The following is a 16,739-nucleotide window of genomic DNA, read 5'->3' as shown; positions in this document are numbered from 1 at the left end:
GTAAGGACCACAGTGGTGCCTGTGGTCATCGGGGCCCTAGGGGCAGTCACCCCCAAACTGGAGCAGTGGCTATAACAGATCCCAGGAACAACATCAGACATCTCAGTCCAGAAATGTGCAGTTCTAGGCACAGCCAAGATACTGCGCAGAACCCTCAAGCTCCCAGGCCTCTGGTAGAGGACCCAAGTTCAGAGGATGAAACGAGACCACCCGCGGAGGGTGAGAAGGGAATTTTTTTTTATTATTTTTTTTTTATATAAAGATTTACGTGTAGAGAAAATTGCTCATCAAAAGTCTTTAAAAAGCTTCAAGCCACCTCTAAATAAATTACTGGAATTAAGCATCCAGTTGACAACAAATATTAAAGGTTATTTTTTGTTATATTTCACTATTTCTGTTAGAAAGGACTTTTTAAACATGAACCTGTACTATCTAACATAAATATAAACGTCTAACAGTTATTTATTTGTCCATGTTGTGTTGTTATGGTGTTACCATCAGATCATGGCACCTCCTTCCGAACTGACTGCAACATCTGTTCCTGTTTTGCTGGGGAAACGATTTGCTCCAACAGGAAGTGTCCAAGCTCCAGCTTCTCCGCTGATGCTCATGTCACTGGTTTGTCTTTTTAATGGTTTGACTGAGACTAGGTCATTTAAGATTAGGTTGGCCAGTCATATAAAAGGTCAGGAAACTGGAAGGGTGGTCAAAAGACAACATGTTCATAAAACCAATATCTCACTGGGATGTGACTGTGAGAGTAGTTGGTGACTGCAAATTGTAAGAAAATAGGTGAATTTTTAGTTGCAGTCTCACTGTTTGTGACCAAGGGCCGTGTTTTGAGCAGATGTTTTTTTTTAAAAATCACTGCTTATTTTTGTCTGTACAGCTTCTAAACTATTCTAGGCCAAAAAAATTGTATTATTCTTTATCATCGGCATGGTTTTAAGACCTGGACTTTCAGGACTTTTTCATCAAATATTTTCCATCACAAGAAGAGCTCTTCTTATGACACCTGCAGGTGTCAAAATCCAACTCTAGCGCTCAAGAATAACGGAAACTGCAATGAGGGTTGAAGACACCCAAAACAGACAAAATTTGTTGCACAAATTTTTTTAACAGGTGCGCTGCGAAATAATGTGCACGGTTTTGCAAGCCACGCACACAAGAATAAGCACTGATTTTCAAAAACCGGCCACACGAAATGCAGAAACACAGCTCCCTGGTCACAACACTCAAAATTTAGACAGAAAATTTACCTAATTTCTCACAATTATAAGTTTCCGACTCGCCTTCAACAGTCGCAGCCCAGTGAGATACTAGTTTAAAGCCCCTTTTACTGGATGATGAACTTTTCATGAACACAGCCTTTTAGAACATGACTGGATCACAGCAAATTTGGAACACCACAATGTGTGAAGATAGTTCTCATTTTGCTACACTATTGCCCCTTTCACACAGTCTCTAACGGTCCCGGCTCCACTCTACTCGGCTTGCTTTGCGAGCGTTTACATCTGCATTTTTTAGCATTCTGTCCCTGCTTTTTCGGTCCCTACTTCGGAGTCGGGCCAGCCGGGCCAGCCCTGCTTCGTGGGTGGCGCAAGCTTAGCTCCTGTTCACTCATTGGTCGTGGCTGTGACCAGATCCAAGCATAAAGAGCTAACCGTAGGAATATAAACACCAGCGTTAGCTTACCCTGCAACGTTTATGCCATCTGTCCCCCAGCTGAAGGCGCTGTAAAGCCTGAAATCTCAGGTGGATAACAGCTGTCCTACTCCGCGCAACAATCGCGGCATCCAGAGCATTTCTTCTACTGCACCTCTCTTCCTGTTGTCTCAGGAGAATCCCCATAAGTTTAAAAAACAGCAACAACACAGGGCCAACGTTGTCCATAGCGCTTTCGTTGTTTACACAACTTGCGCTAAATTTTGGTAGCGCAAGCCCCCGCGCCATGGCCCCGCCCCCCGCAACACGAGGAGGCGTTCCTCTGCTACCGACCAAGCTGGCCGGTGTGCACGCGATGCATTCTTTATCGAGCCGAGCGGAGTAGAGCCGGACTTCTGAATTAGGGTCCGTGTGAAAGAGGCATATTAGTACTCCCCAAATAAGTTGGTACTGCTATTTCTCGTGTCTCGAAGCTTTCTTGCTCCTTTACCATACACTATACTGCAGTGATCACCAAATGGATGACACTGCTGGCCAATGGGGGGTAGTAAGGGTGGAGTTGGATGGAGTGGGATGGGGTATAGCCACCTACCCACAAATTACTGAAAGGTAAAAACAATGGGAAAATGGGAGGGTTGCCATTGTATTTAAGATACTTTGGATGAGTTTTTTTTTAAACCAACAAAAAAACATAAAAGAAAATGAAATATATATTTTATCAGTTTTGTAATGTTTTAATTTACCAATTTAAGTGAGACATCATCATCATCACCTAAGACATCATCAGTCTGATAGAACGGCACACAATCTGATTCGGAACCTCAACCTTCACTCTCAAGGCTCTTTATGATCCCTTGATTCTTATTTAAATGGTAATTAAGGGAAGATAAAACATTATTGTGTTTTAATAGTACATTATTAAAATGTTGTGCTTGTGCTTTGTGCATTATTGATTCCAAACACAAACTAATAACTCAGTCAACAGCTGTTTAATAATTTGTTCATCTTTATTTTATTTTACATTTGTAATGCATTTTATCATTTTATTTGTCATATAATCTGCTATTTCTTTCTCATTTAACATTCCTTCACAGTGACTCAGGCACAAACAAACACAACTTTCATAAAAAAAATAAAAAGGAAATGTTTTTAGTTACATAAACATGAACAACCATGATGAATGCCAACATCTGTGTGAGAATATAAAGTAGATAAAAAATAAGACCGAACTTATAATAAAAAAAGAAACTTCACTTTCAAACGTCTATAAAACCAAATGGCTCACCGCTTCTCAATAAAATGCCTCACTTATACTAATTAAAAACAAATGCTATGTATAAACCAATAATGCTGAAATATTCACTTAATTAATGAGAACATTTTTCTTTGAACACTAAACTCCTAACATCAGGCTGACAGCTGTGAGGCTTTGCAAGCATTATTATTATTGTTATTCTTAATAATAATAATGAATTTCTTCAAACCACTCAGAATTGTATAATATCCGGGGTATCAATCCTATCCGGGGTCGGGATGCGGGGGTAGCAGCCTAAGCAGGGAGACCCAGACTTCCCTCTCCCCAGCCACTTGGGCCAGCTCCTCCGGGGGAATCCCAAGGCGTTCCCAGGCCAGCCGAGAAACATAGTCCCTCCAGCGTGTCCTGCGTCTTCCTCTGGGCCTCCTGCCGGTGGGACGTGCCCGGAACACCTCACCAGGGAGGTGTCCAGGAGGCCTCCTAATCAATTGCTCGAGCCACCTCAACTGGCTCCTCTCGATGTGGAGAAGCAGTGGCTCTACTCTGAGACCCTACAGGATGACGGAGCTTCTCACCCTATCTCTATGGGAGAGCCCAGACACCCTGCAGAGAAAAACTCATTTCAGCCGCTTATATTCGCAATCTCATTCTTTTGGTCACTACCCAAAGCTCGTGATCATAGATGAGGGTAGGAACGTAGATCGACCCATAAATCCAGAGCTTCGCCTTTTGACTCAGCTCTCTCTCCACCACAACAGTCTGGTACAGTGCCCGTTTCACTGCAGACGTGCACCACTCCACCTATCGATCTCCCGCTCCATTTTTCCCTCATTTGTAACCAAGACACAGAGATACTCCACTTGGGGCAAGACATCTTCCTCGATGCACTCTACCCTTTTCCGGCTCAAGACCATGGCCTCGGATTTGGAGGCACTAATCCTCATCCCAGCCGCTTTGCACTCTGCTGCGAACCGCTCCAGTGAAATCTGTAGATTATGGCCTGATGAAGCCAATAGGACCACATCATCTGCAAAAAGCAGAGACGCAATCCTAAGGTCACCAAAACGGATCCCCTCAACACCTTGGCTGGGCCTAGAAATTCTGTCGATAAACGTTATGAACAGCCGCTTGGACTGCCGGTACTTGTCAGCTGATTCTGGAGTCCCACAGGCCAAGAAGGCCCAATAGGACTCCTTTTTCAGCCTGACAGCATTCCTCACCAGCGGGTTCGAGGGTTGCTGCCGCGACAGGCACCAACTACCTTGCGGCCACAGCTCCAATAAGCCGCCTCAACAATGCAGTCACGGAACATGGCCTACCTGGGCTCAACGTCCCCCACCTCCCCCAGAACATGTTCGAAGTTCTCCCAGAGGTGGGAGTTAAAGCTCCGCCTAACAGGAGACTCCGCCAGACGTTCCCAACAGACCCTCACAATACGTTTGGGCCTGCCAGGTCTGACCGGCATCCTCCCCCACCATCGGAGACAACTCACCACCAGGTAGTGGTCAGTTGACAGCTCCGCCCCTCTCTTCAACCGAGTGTCCAAGACATGCGGCCGCAGATCAGATAAAATAACAACAAAGTCGATCATTGAACTGCGACCTAGGGTGTCCTGGTGCCAAGAGCACATATGGACACCCTTATATTTAAACAGTGTTCATTATGGACAATCCATGACAAGCACAGAAGTCCAACAACAGAACACCGCTCGGGTTCAAATCAGGGGGGCCGTTTCTCCCAACCACACCCCTCCAGGTCTCACTGTCATTGCCCATGTGAGCGTTGAAGTCCCCCAGCAGAAGAAAGGAGTCCCCAGGAGGGGCACTCTCCAGTAACCCCTCCAAGGACTCCAAAAAGGGTGGGTAATCTGAACTGCTGTTCGGCGCATAAGTGCAAACAACAGTCAGAACCCGTCCCCCCACGCGTAGGCGGTGGGAGGCTACCCTCTCATTCATTGGGGTAAACCCCAACATACAGGCACCAAGATGGGGGGCAACAAGTATGCCCACTCCTGCCCGGTGCCTCTCACCGGGGACAACTCCAGAGTGAAAGAGTGTCCAACCCCTCTCAATGAGACTGGTTCCAGAGCAAGAGCCGTGCGTTGAGGTGAGCCAGACTATTTCTAGATGGAACCTCTCAACCTCACACACCAGTTCAAGCTCCTTCCCCACCAGAGAGGTGACATTCCATGTCCCAAGAGCCAGCTTCTGTAGCCGGGGATCAGACCGCCAAGGTCCCCACCTTCGGCCACCACCCGTCCCACATTGCACTCGACCCCTTTGGCCCCTCCCATGGGTGGTGAGCCCATGTCACCTCTTCGGGCTGTGCCCGGTCGGGCTCCATGGGCGAAAGCCCGGCCACCAGGCGCTAGCCAAAGTGCCACACCTCTAGGCCTGGCTCCAGAGTGAGGCCCTAGTGACCCGTGTCCGGGCGAGGGAACACCAAATGTGATTTAGTTAAAAAAATGATTAAAGTTGACAGGAAAGTTGAAAATATGGCTATTTATTATGTGATATTGTAAGATATTTGTGTCAAATACTTACACAACTACAGTTTTACAAAAATAAACTTTTGAAATACTTTTTTAAACAAAAATACAATTAAAATAACTACAAATTGCTATCACCAAATTTGAATCCTAATTTAAGTCACATTTACAAATAAATTAAATTAACATAAATTAAAAAATGCAAACAAGGCACCAACACACTCTCACGTCAAGGCCAATGAATAACAACAGAGAACTTTGAAAAACAGAGAGATGCTGTACTGTACTGTGCTTTTTGTGGCACCGGCTGGGAGGTGCACAACCGCGACGCAACACCATGCGTGCCTTCGCGCAGGGGCGGGGACAGCACGATTGCGTCACTGTTGGCAGGCGCACCCTCGCGCGGTGATCAACGCAACAATTTGATGCGAGTGGGGAAAAAAAAAACGTGTATAAAAAATGACATATTTTACAATAAACAAGCAGAACTTAGCCTGGCGGCGGGACAGGGAAATAATACACTGGGTGAAACCCTATTCTGGTCATAAGACTACTGTGACCTGTTCTGCTTCAAATTCTTGATGACCAGGCCACACCGGTGCATGAGATACATGTTCTACCCAGGACCCCTATATATACTGCCACCATGATAGTAAACCACCATTCAGGTTTTGGCTATTTTTTTAATGTCATGGTAGGCTTATCTGCAGTTATAAAGAAGGTAATGGTTTAGGTTTTATATGTTGGTGTAAATTCTCAGTAATCCAGAACATGGCAGAAGTTTAAAAACAGAACAAATGGACTTCTAATATGTAGATGAAGGTATTTCACTTCCAATCTCTAGAGAAAGTGGACTATGAAATTTTAAACTGAATGAGATAGGTGAAAAAAGCCATTTTCGTCAAACAAAATGAACCAACTTTAAGAGGAAGGGGGTCTCAGATTTCAGCTTTTTAAACATTACTATGAAGCATTAAGCCTGATACTCAGTCATTTTCACTCTAATTTACACCTTCATGCATGTGACTAAAACATCTCTCTGTGAGTCAGGCAAACAAAGACCTTAATGACTCTCCATTGTGAGGAGAGTGAGATTAATCTGCATTTGAAATTACCTGCATAAATGGAGCATCCCATGCAGTTTAAAGCTTGGAACTTCACACTCTCCAGTTTTGAATTGAAAAAGCTCCACAGATGGGAAGAGAAACATTATCTACTACAAAACAGAAGTCCAGAGGCTTTGTTTAAAAAAAATGTAGGATTTTGGTTTTATAGTTATTCTGGCAAACTATAGAATGGACATAGGTTCAGACAGTTCAGTGAACTGAAAATTAATATTTCCTGTGCTACCCCCCACCCACCTCCCGCCTGCCTGTCTTCAGGTATCCCCTGTGCCTGTCCAGACCACTTCATCCCAGTTTGTGCCTCTAATGGACAGACCTATCCCAGTGGCTGTGTGGCTCGCTGTATGGGCTTTAAGGATCATCAGTACGTCTTCGGCCAGTGCCACATCAGTAACCCCTGCACCAACAAAACCTGCCAGAGAAACCAGAGGTGAGTTCAGGAGCTGTCAGAGCTACAGCTGCCCAAACTGAGTACCAACTCAGTCTTCTAAACCTTCTCTCCCATCTTACCCCGTCCCTTTGTCCATCTACCTTTGTTGACTGACAGCCAGCTTGTTGTTTCAGGTGGCTTTGGTTGTTCTGAGCGGGCCTCGTGACTCAGTTTCATTCACAAATCTTTGTTCATCCCCAGGCCCCACTCCTCAGCCTCTCTGCTCTCCAAACATATGCTGTGACCCTGCTGCTTTAAAGTCTTTTATCTCAGGACACAAATACAAATCTGAGAGAACACAGATTACTTGTGTAATAACAAGAAAGAGGCCTGAAATGAGCTGAAATTAAAAACAGACCTGGAACTTTTTCTGAAGGAAGGAAAGATTAAAAACATTATTTATATAAATATCAGTCACCTCAAGATTTAAAGCAACATAAACTACACTAACATTCATCATAGTGTACAATAATATATTTATTATGATCAGAGTTTTAAAATCACTTCATCAGTTTTATTAGAGTCCTAATAGTTTTCAAAACATGATTTTTCTATGTTTTTAATTAGAATTTTTATGCTTCCAACAATTTCTGCATCATTAAATAATTGTTTGGGGGTTAAAGTAAGTCAAACTAATAATTTTTTGTAAAAATTGCGTTATTCCTTAACAGCAAATATTCCTCCTGGCTTATCTACTACTAAATTTGACGATCAGTTACAGAAATTCTCCCCGTCGACTTCAAGATATTATATGAAATTAATTTCAGCTGCTTGTCTTGTTGATCTTATTCTTTTGGTCTTTGCCCAGAGCTCATCACCATAGGGGAAGGCCATAATGTGGACTGATTGGTAAACCGACAGCTTCAACTTTTGGCTCAGCTCTCTCTTCAGCACCACATATCAGTACTGTCCCAATCCATTTACCAATTTCCCACTTCGTCCTACCCCCACCAATGAACAAGACTCTGACTTACTTGAACTTCTCCACTAGGAGCAGTCTAGTCTTTCAAGTAAAAGACCATGGTCTCAGACTTTAAAGCATTGATCATTATCAAAACTGAAAACTGCTCACTGCCTACTAGAGTTCATATCATTTGCAAAAAGCAGTGATAGTGTAGTCCCCCAAAACAGTGATTCTCTCTGTAGGAACTAACAGAGGTGGACAAATGTGTTGGTCCCGCTACAACTCACTGAATAAGTGCTTCATTTTTGAAAAGTGATTTGTAATATATATCTGCATGCCTTTAGTATGTGAAAGAGTAAACAAAAATGTGAAAAAAATGATTACCTTATTTTCTGCACCATAAGGCAATTTATGGCGTCCATTTATGTACTTAACCCATACATAAGGCGCACCGGATTATAAGGCGCATGCTAAAACATATGTTCTACAAAAAAATAAGGTCACAGAAGCAAAACGATGAGTTTGATTAAACTTTATTCTACTATGTAACAAGTATTTTACATATTATTTTTTATCATTCTTCTTCCACAAATCCATCAAATCCTTCTGTCTGAATCAAACATGCTAGGTTCCCTCTCATCATTGTCGGAGTCAGTCTCGTTGCCAGGGGGCTGTTCAGTAATGATGCCGGCTTAAAGCGGCCCAATAGTGCATGTACTTTATCATACAATGTCACAAATACTCGGTTATTGTAATTTAAATAATAGCAACCATGAATTTAACAGAAACGCAAATCCAGAGCTATTTATTTACAATCACAATGGTAGTCAAATCAGCAATGGTATAAGCAATACAGAACAAATAGGATAAATGTATAATTTTGTCTTACAGACTATACACTAGAAGAAAAAATAAATAAATGATCAAAAAAAAAAGAATAAAAATTTTCATTAAAGAAAAAAAAATTAAAGGTCACAAACTTCAGATATGAGAAAGAATAATTACTGCCATGTAATAACTACAAAGAAAACTTGTTCAGATTGTTACATGATTGTATTTCCAAAGTGGAAAATCTCAATAAAAATATTTTGTTAAAAAAAAGTCTAGAAAAAAGATTAAGGTAGATTTTGGATGTAAAGCTAACTGAGGTAAAAAACAGTAAAGAGACGACAGAAAACTCCAAAGTATGTTGGTTTTACTGACATCAAAAGGACCACCAAGTAAAACAAAATAAATTTCATCTTTTTTTTATGTTTTGTTAAAAGAAACAGCAACATAAAACAGATAAAAGAACCAAGGTCCTGTGTTCCCAGACTAACTTCCTCTGACCTGTGATGGCTATGGTTACAGATTAAGTGTCAGTGTTTGAAGATTGTTTTGTTGGATTTTTTTTTCTTTTCAGAATCTGTGGGGTTTACTGTCTCACAGCAGGTGTGGTCTCCTCACATATATAAAAACAGAGGACTTTACACAAACGTGTTGAAGACAAGTGATTTGTGTGTTTTGTCAGGTGCATCCCAAAGCATCGAGTGTGTTTCAGCAACTCGTCAGACTGTCCACAGTATGAATGTGTGGGTCGGCTCGGAGCCTGCGACAAGAATCTATTTGAACCGGCCTGTGATACAGACGGCCAGGTCCACCGCAGTCTGTGCCACCTGCAGCAGGGAGGGAAGACTCTGGCGTACATGGGACAGTGTCAGGTAGGTCACACAGGGGGGACCGGAGGCAGCAGGACTCTGAATCTGCTGAAACACCAATCACTGTGCAGAGTCCTGTCTGGGCTTTTATTACTGGCCACTGCCAAAGGCAAAAGAGCAATAATGTTTTTGCTCATGTCTGTGACTGTGTTTGTCTGCTGTGTTAGCAAAATATCTTGCATACTACTGGATAGATTTGAATGAAACTCTCAGAAAGTTGGCACTGGATGTACATCTACAACTGATTAACTTTTGGAGTCAACCCAATACAGATGCCTGCCACAGCTACTGTAATTGTCATTAGACAACACAAAAAAGCCTGTAAGTTGGTCAGATTTACAGAAATTAAGCTAAATCGTCCTCAAGACACACTCCAAGCACTAATACATTTCAAACAACATTTACAAGGTTTGACAAAACGGCTACAGCTCAGTCATTTCTCTGCATAAAATGATCTTAATTTCAAACCCTAACATGAAAGGTGGCAGGCGGTCCTAAATGTTTCTATATTTCTTTACTGCACCATTGTGGGCGAAAGGGGGTCCGCAGTCTTGTGATCCCGAGGCTGCAGGTTCAAGCCCAGAGTGTGTCATAAAGGGCAGCCGGTGAAAAACAGTTCCTCATTCTTTTGTGCGAATTTGTTAGCTGTGGCGGCCCCTGCAGAAGGGAGCATCCGAAACAACAACCATGGAGGGTGAGAAAGAAAACTGATGATAGAAAATGGGAACTGTCTACATCTGAATGAAATTTACAACACATAGATGAAACGAGTCAAAGATACATTTAAAACAGTTGCTTTATTGATTTGTTCCAGACTCATTAAATAAATCTAAATAAAACTCTGTCCTCAGGAGACCTGCAGGAAGCCCCGTAGAGTTTGCGCTCATAACGGTGAGACCTACGACACAATGTGTCACGCCTTCTCTGACCGCGTGGCTGTTGACTACGAGGGCCCCTGCCACAAAGTGGGGGCCGTGTCCGGCATGGGCCCCGATTCACCATGCAGTTTGATTTCCTGTCCAACAATAACGACTCCTGGCTGCCACCCCATCACCCCACCTGGTGAGTGAATCAGCACCACACAGCAGTCAGGAAGGTAACTTAGAGAGAAGAGTGACCTCTGACCTCTCTCTAGGAGCCTGTTGTCCCATATGTGGCAGCATGCTGCAGATCCTCTGGAGCCAGAAGCTCATGAAACTTTTCTCCAAGGTATGAAAAGGTCGACGTTCATTTGTTGTTGTGTTGAAACTCTTTCACTTCATCTTATTTCCAGTTTATTCTCAGTTTTGTTTTAGATTCTCGCAGCTCCTGCAGTCTTTAATCAATGGGATCTTTTACAGGCACAGAACTGGTGGTTTGACACTCTGTGGGAGTCACAGAATAAAATATAACCTGAGAGGATTTAAACTGGATGGATGACTGTGTTCATATTGTAATGTTAAAACGCAGCAGACTTTTCTCTGCTTAACCTCACTGTGTGTTTCATATTTATAGTAAATTCAAATAGGTTTTTTGAAAAAGCTGTGAAAAGATTGAGCTATTTGGTTTAGAGCTAAAAAAAATTATGAGAAAGAATAAAATAAATAGTTTATTTTTTGTCATTTTATGACAAAATGTAAATGTCAAAATGTTCTTCAAAATTATTAGTTTCAGTCCTAAATGTTAGTCTTTTGTTGCAGTAACTCGCTTTACACATTGTACACATTCTTCACAAAAGAAATGTCATTGCTGTTGAAACATCCTGATCTCAGAATAAAAAAATGAAAATCTCTTCAAACAAGAGCTGACAAGATTTCACAGACTGACTGCTTCCAAATGCACCATCTGATCTTTCTGAGCTGACATTTTCAGATGGTCTTAAAGTTTGGAGTGAGAGTTAGAGCTCAGTACTCTGGTAAATCTGTGGTCTTCCTCCTGCAGATGGAAAGGAACCAGCCTGTGACAGTCCTTGACGTCCTTCAGAACCTACGGCTTTATGTCTCTGTGCCACAGTGTGACATCTTTGGTTACCTGAGTGTCGACCATCTGCTGGTAGTCCTCATTCTTCCAGTAGACCACCAGCCAACCCCACTGCAGGTAACATGCCTGTCAATCTTCTTTAACTTGTAGTGTTTTTTATGTCAAGACATAATAATAATGATCTGATCCTTACCAGGTTCCTAAATTATTTTAATCTAAACTCAAGTGAATAAAAACACACAACAGATTCCACCATGTTAATATTTAATAAACAAAATCAAAATGGAAACACTGTGAGTAAAAAACCTAATTCCATTCTTGCTGCCTCCACAGAAATTCAGGGGTTCAGTATCAGCCAGGATGACGATGGTCAAATGAATTGATTAACTGATCATCATCAGTGTGAGCACTTCTATAAAAGCAGGAGTTTTGTCAGTTTGCTGCTCTGGAGCAAGCGGGTGTGTGCCAAGGAGGAAAGCCATCAGTGACGACCTCAGAGAAGTAACTGTTGCTGTCCTTCAGTATGAGAAGGGTCAATAGTCATTTCCAAACCACTGAGTCAATCACTCTACAGGGAGAAGGCTCATTCACAAAAAGAAAACATTTAAGACAGCTCCAATCCAGCAAATTCACCCTAAGGTCAGACCGTGCAATTCTCAGAGAAATAAGCTCTCTCTCAGACTCTACAAGCCTCAGTAAGTAGGTTAAAGGTCATGATAGGACAGTTAGAAAAAGACTGAAGAAGTATGGCTTGTTTGGAAGGATTGCAGGAGAAGCACCTTCTCTTTAAAAAGAACATGACAGCACAACTTAGGTTTTTAACGTTTCATCTGAATGAACCTCAAGACTTCCAGAACAGTGTTCTTTGGACAGATGAAATTAAAGCACAGGTGTTTACCCATAATGCACAGCAGAACATTTAGAGAAACCAAACAGCATATTAACACCAACACAATGTCAGCTGTCAGAACCGTGGTGGAGGGTTGATGATTTGGGCTTCTTTTGCAGCCACAGGACCTGAGCACTTTGCAGTCACTGAGTCAGACATGAACTCCTCTGTAGATTAAAGGATTCTAGAGTCTAGAGTTGGCATTTTATAATGTATATGAATGTTTTACTACAGTGCTCTTTTGTTGTGAATTAGTGCTATATAAATAAACTGAATTGAATTGAATTAGGTCCAGTTTTTAACAGGCTTGTATTAAACATGAGACATGAGTTAAAAACTCTAGGCTGATGGTGCCGAGCTGACTCTCAGAGAGCAGAGTGGAAAATATAAAACCTTCTTGTTGTTTGTTTTTCAGGTCGAAGCTTGCAATAAGGAGGCTGAGAAGATCGACTCCCTCATCAACTATGCCAGTCCCACTCTGGTCTCCCACGTCCCCCTGTCTGCCTTCCTCAGCTCTGAAATCAGGACCTCCTCCATCCTCTCAGGGGGCTCTCTGCCTGCACCCATGCCCTCTGGCCTGTGCTTTTTCCTGGTTCTCCTAGTTTCAGCTGTTCTGGGTCTACACCAGCTTTAAGTGCCTACCTAAAGTCTGCCTCAGTAACTCTGATCCAAAGTATCCCACAGCCCCATCCTAAGAGGGGGAGGGTGCAGCTGGGGGCAGGTAGCCATGATGACAATCATTCCTGTTGACTCGCCTGCGTTTCAAGCAATCAAGCTGTTATTATGGAAAGCTTTTCAGTGATAACTTACTTGCTGGGTTTCCCTCCACTGAAATGTGTCTGAGCGAGTGTGTGTATGTGCGTGTGTATGTGTGTGTGTTTGATCGCTCTACCTGCAGTATTAATCCAGCAGTCTCAGCAGCTGCTACATGAGAATGTAAACCTGATGACTCTCTTTCCCCTGAGTGTGTTTGGACATTTGTGTGTTTATGCACACGTGTGTTCAGATGTCTGACACAGACAAGTGCAACATTCCTCCATCCTGCGCATGCACACAGACACACACATATCCAAACACACTCAGTTAATGGACCGGTGTGTGTTCTCAGACATTAAGATGAAGTCTGATTAAACTTTGGGTACATGAAGGTGCACCATGCACTGTGGAGTCAGGTGTGTGTGTGTGTGTGTGTATGTGTTTGTGTGGACCTGGAACCTCAGCAGTGTTAGTGCTTTGCTCAAAGGCAGCGGCAGCTCCGACAGACTGATCCAGCCTCTAAAATTGGCTCCAGTTACTGACAGAACAGCCCCAAATCCACAGAACCATCCAAGTGCCAGAAAAATAAAATAAATCAATCAATCAGGGAACAGTAGGAAAAACAAGCTTAAATATAACAGATTTTTTAAAGAAAAAAGAAAACAGAATTTCCATTCATTTAATATTTGTTAATCCATTCTTGATTTATGTCAATGATACATATATTTTCTAATATTTAATTTTATTATTTTTTTAAATAAATTATTTTTCATGATTTTTTTTTCTCAGTTTTACTTTCACTAATTTTTTCAGTCACAAATCACGACAGCAATAATCATTTCTAGGTTAGATGTCAGAAAATCTGTTAAATTAAAAAAAGAAACAAACAAACAAAGCAGCCGAATGTTGCCGAAGAATGTTGAGGTCCCCTTGGTGACCCTGAACTTCAGCTCTGGCAGAAGACAGTGGCCGGCCAAGAAGAATGTAGTGACAATGATAATCTCTTGCTCAAATGAGAGCTCGTATCAAAATTATTCTGACCAAATTCAAAAAAAAAAAAAAATAGTTGCTCTCACTCATATAATATTCTGTTTTTGTTCATAGAAACAGTCGGCTGAAAGCTTCACAGAAAACAACATCCTGATACAAAGTTTTAATCTTGGTTGCTTTCAAAACATAACAACAATATGCTTAAATTTTCATAAAATTTACATTTGACATTAAGCACATTGTCATCTGAGAAAACCTCCACTCACACACGTTAAAGACTGATCAGAGAGAACTGTTAGAAACGCAGAAGTCTCAAAGTTTGTCTCCAGGCTGCTGCGGCTATCATGTTTTATACGTCCGTCCTAAAACGGCGCCGTGCGCCCATCTGTGGACAATTTCTAGTCTGAGCTCTAAATTGATAACTCTTTGACATAGAAACATCAAACTACACAGCATGTGTTGAGGATGATCCCTATTGATTTCAAGGTCAAAGGTCAAGATCACAGGTGACCCCATTATGAAAACCTTGTCTGTGCTCCAACTCTAGACACATGCATTTAGAATTGTCGTGTGAGGAGATTCATGATTTGGATTTGGATGATTCGAGTGTGTTCTGTAGGGTCGTTCTAACCAGCAGCTGGTATGTTCCTCTGCACGGATGATGGGGTTTGATTTTCCTGTGAAGCTTCCATCCTCTGCTGTGCTGGGCTTAAAATAAGCAGCTACGCATCAATCCAGTCTTGTTTTCATCAACAAAATAATCTGATTTCTATAAAAAGCAACTAAAAAAGATAAGCCTCACTTCATATCTGGTCATCAGCCTGATCAGATCCTGTTTATAAATGCCTGCCTCCAAAGGCTCTCCATATGTTGGAAAAGTGTGTTTTGAAATTACTTATCTGCTTGAAAAGTAAAAATAAATTCCTAATTGTAATATATTTATGTTAGTACTATCAGGTTTTGTGCGTTTTCCGGAACCAAAATATGCTGTTTAAAATGAACTTTTTATTGTCTTACATTTTGATTTGATTTTCTTTATTTTTCCTCTTTAGTTCACGCTCAGACTCAACTGATTTAGAGCAAAAAAAGCTAGAAAAAGAGCAAAGATAACTTTTTATTGTAGGACAATAAAGAAGGGGAAAGGGACAATTAAAGAAAATCAAAACCTAAACATGAAGGAATAAGAAACAAGAAAGGGACATTTATACATTAAAGTTAAAATTGTACTTTTAGGAAAGTGTTTAAAAAATGTTCAGTAAGAGAAAATCACAAACAATGCATAAACATGCATTTAAAAAAAAAATGTAGAAAGAGAACCCCCATTTTGTTCTTTATTTCCAATTTCATTATCTTGTCTTTTGATTTTTTAAATTTTAACCTTAATTTTTCTTCTTATTTTCTGACTCTTGTTTTGCAAGGTAACACTTTATCATATTGTTTTGTTACAAAGCATTTAAAAGCTGCTATGTATGACCTAATCTTTAATAAATTACCTATTTATCATTTACTGATTTCAAAGAATATTTTACAACTCACGTAGAATTATTAGATGATTTAAAGCACTTTTGTATCAGCTGTTAAACTTTAGCAAACATACATAAGTTCATTATTAACTCCATGCTAATAAATGATCAGTTCAGAATGCTAAATGCTCATAAATGCTTTTCAACTAACCATATATATTTATATTTTTTTAAAAGCTTTTTTTAGGTGTCACTTATGTGATTTCATAAGTCTGGATGGATGAAAAAGTTCTGTTGAAACTCTGGTATTGGTCCGTAAAACGAAACAATCACACTTGGATTAGTTTTTCCTGAAGAAAAAAGCCTGTCATCATACATCATTAGATATGATGTTCTTTAAGTTTTAATGATAGAAAACTTTGTAGTCTTTTTTTTTTTGTATTATCATTGTTTTTACACCAGTATTAGAATCATCTCAATGATGAGGCTGGTCGTCGTAAACCTGAAAACGGGGTGACAAACAGTGTCTCTGTGTGAAGGAAAGTACGACACTTCTGTCAAAGGTTGGGAGGCGAGAAACAGATTTTCTGAGCAGCAGGTGACGACTTAGAGGCACAGAAAGGCTGAGTTGTCTGTCCCTCTGTGTGAGGTTCTGAAGGGCTGCTTCCTGAAGCCATTTTAATCAGCAAAAAGACAATCAGTCTGTCACTACCTGCAGTCCTTGGGGGCCACACACGAGTCTTCCTCACTTTGCCTCACATATGATGTTTTATATAAAGTATTAATGAAGATGCTATAAGTTCTCTGGTTGTTCAGACGTGTTTCTGTATTTGATATGGACCTGATGTTCTTCCAAACCAACATGTATTATTCTCCAGTGCCTCATGATAGTTGTGTGTTTGTCCTGAACGATGTCCTGACTGACAGTATTACTGTGCTGGGAGCCCCCACCACAGCCTCCCTCCCCCCACACCTTTTATATTTTTATCTTAATTAATATTGGTATCACAGTTATTATTGTTGTTATATATAATATAAATGTGGATCTTATTGTTTGTGTTTTGTCTGAAGCCTTTGAATTTTATTGACTCCATGATATTTTGTTTGTGTTCAATAAAT

The 16,739-nt window shown here is 41.1% G+C and overlaps 1 protein-coding gene across 1 annotated transcript in view; it reads left to right on the top strand.

Annotated features, from left to right (window-relative positions):
• Nucleotides 1–15,460, top strand: part of reck (reversion-inducing-cysteine-rich protein with kazal motifs) — a 95,945-nt gene extending 80,485 nt beyond the window's left edge. The window contains exons 15-21 of the mRNA XM_017439457.3: nt 502–618; nt 6,791–6,962; nt 9,377–9,566; nt 10,415–10,625; nt 10,699–10,772; nt 11,484–11,639; nt 12,827–15,460. Of these exons, the coding sequence (XP_017294946.1) occupies nt 502–618; nt 6,791–6,962; nt 9,377–9,566; nt 10,415–10,625; nt 10,699–10,772; nt 11,484–11,639; nt 12,827–13,045 (1,139 nt within the window). The 3' untranslated portion in view covers nt 13,046–15,460. The remainder of the gene's footprint in view (nt 1–501; nt 619–6,790; nt 6,963–9,376; nt 9,567–10,414; nt 10,626–10,698; nt 10,773–11,483; nt 11,640–12,826) is intronic.
• Nucleotides 15,461–16,739: the final 1,279 nt, after the last annotated feature.

The sequence above is a fragment of the Kryptolebias marmoratus genome, linkage group LG21 (assembly GCF_001649575.2).
Source record: "Kryptolebias marmoratus isolate JLee-2015 linkage group LG21, ASM164957v2, whole genome shotgun sequence".
Classification (NCBI taxonomy): Eukaryota; Metazoa; Chordata; class Actinopteri; order Cyprinodontiformes; family Rivulidae; genus Kryptolebias; species Kryptolebias marmoratus.
This window is presented reverse-complemented; position numbering and strand designations above follow the sequence as displayed.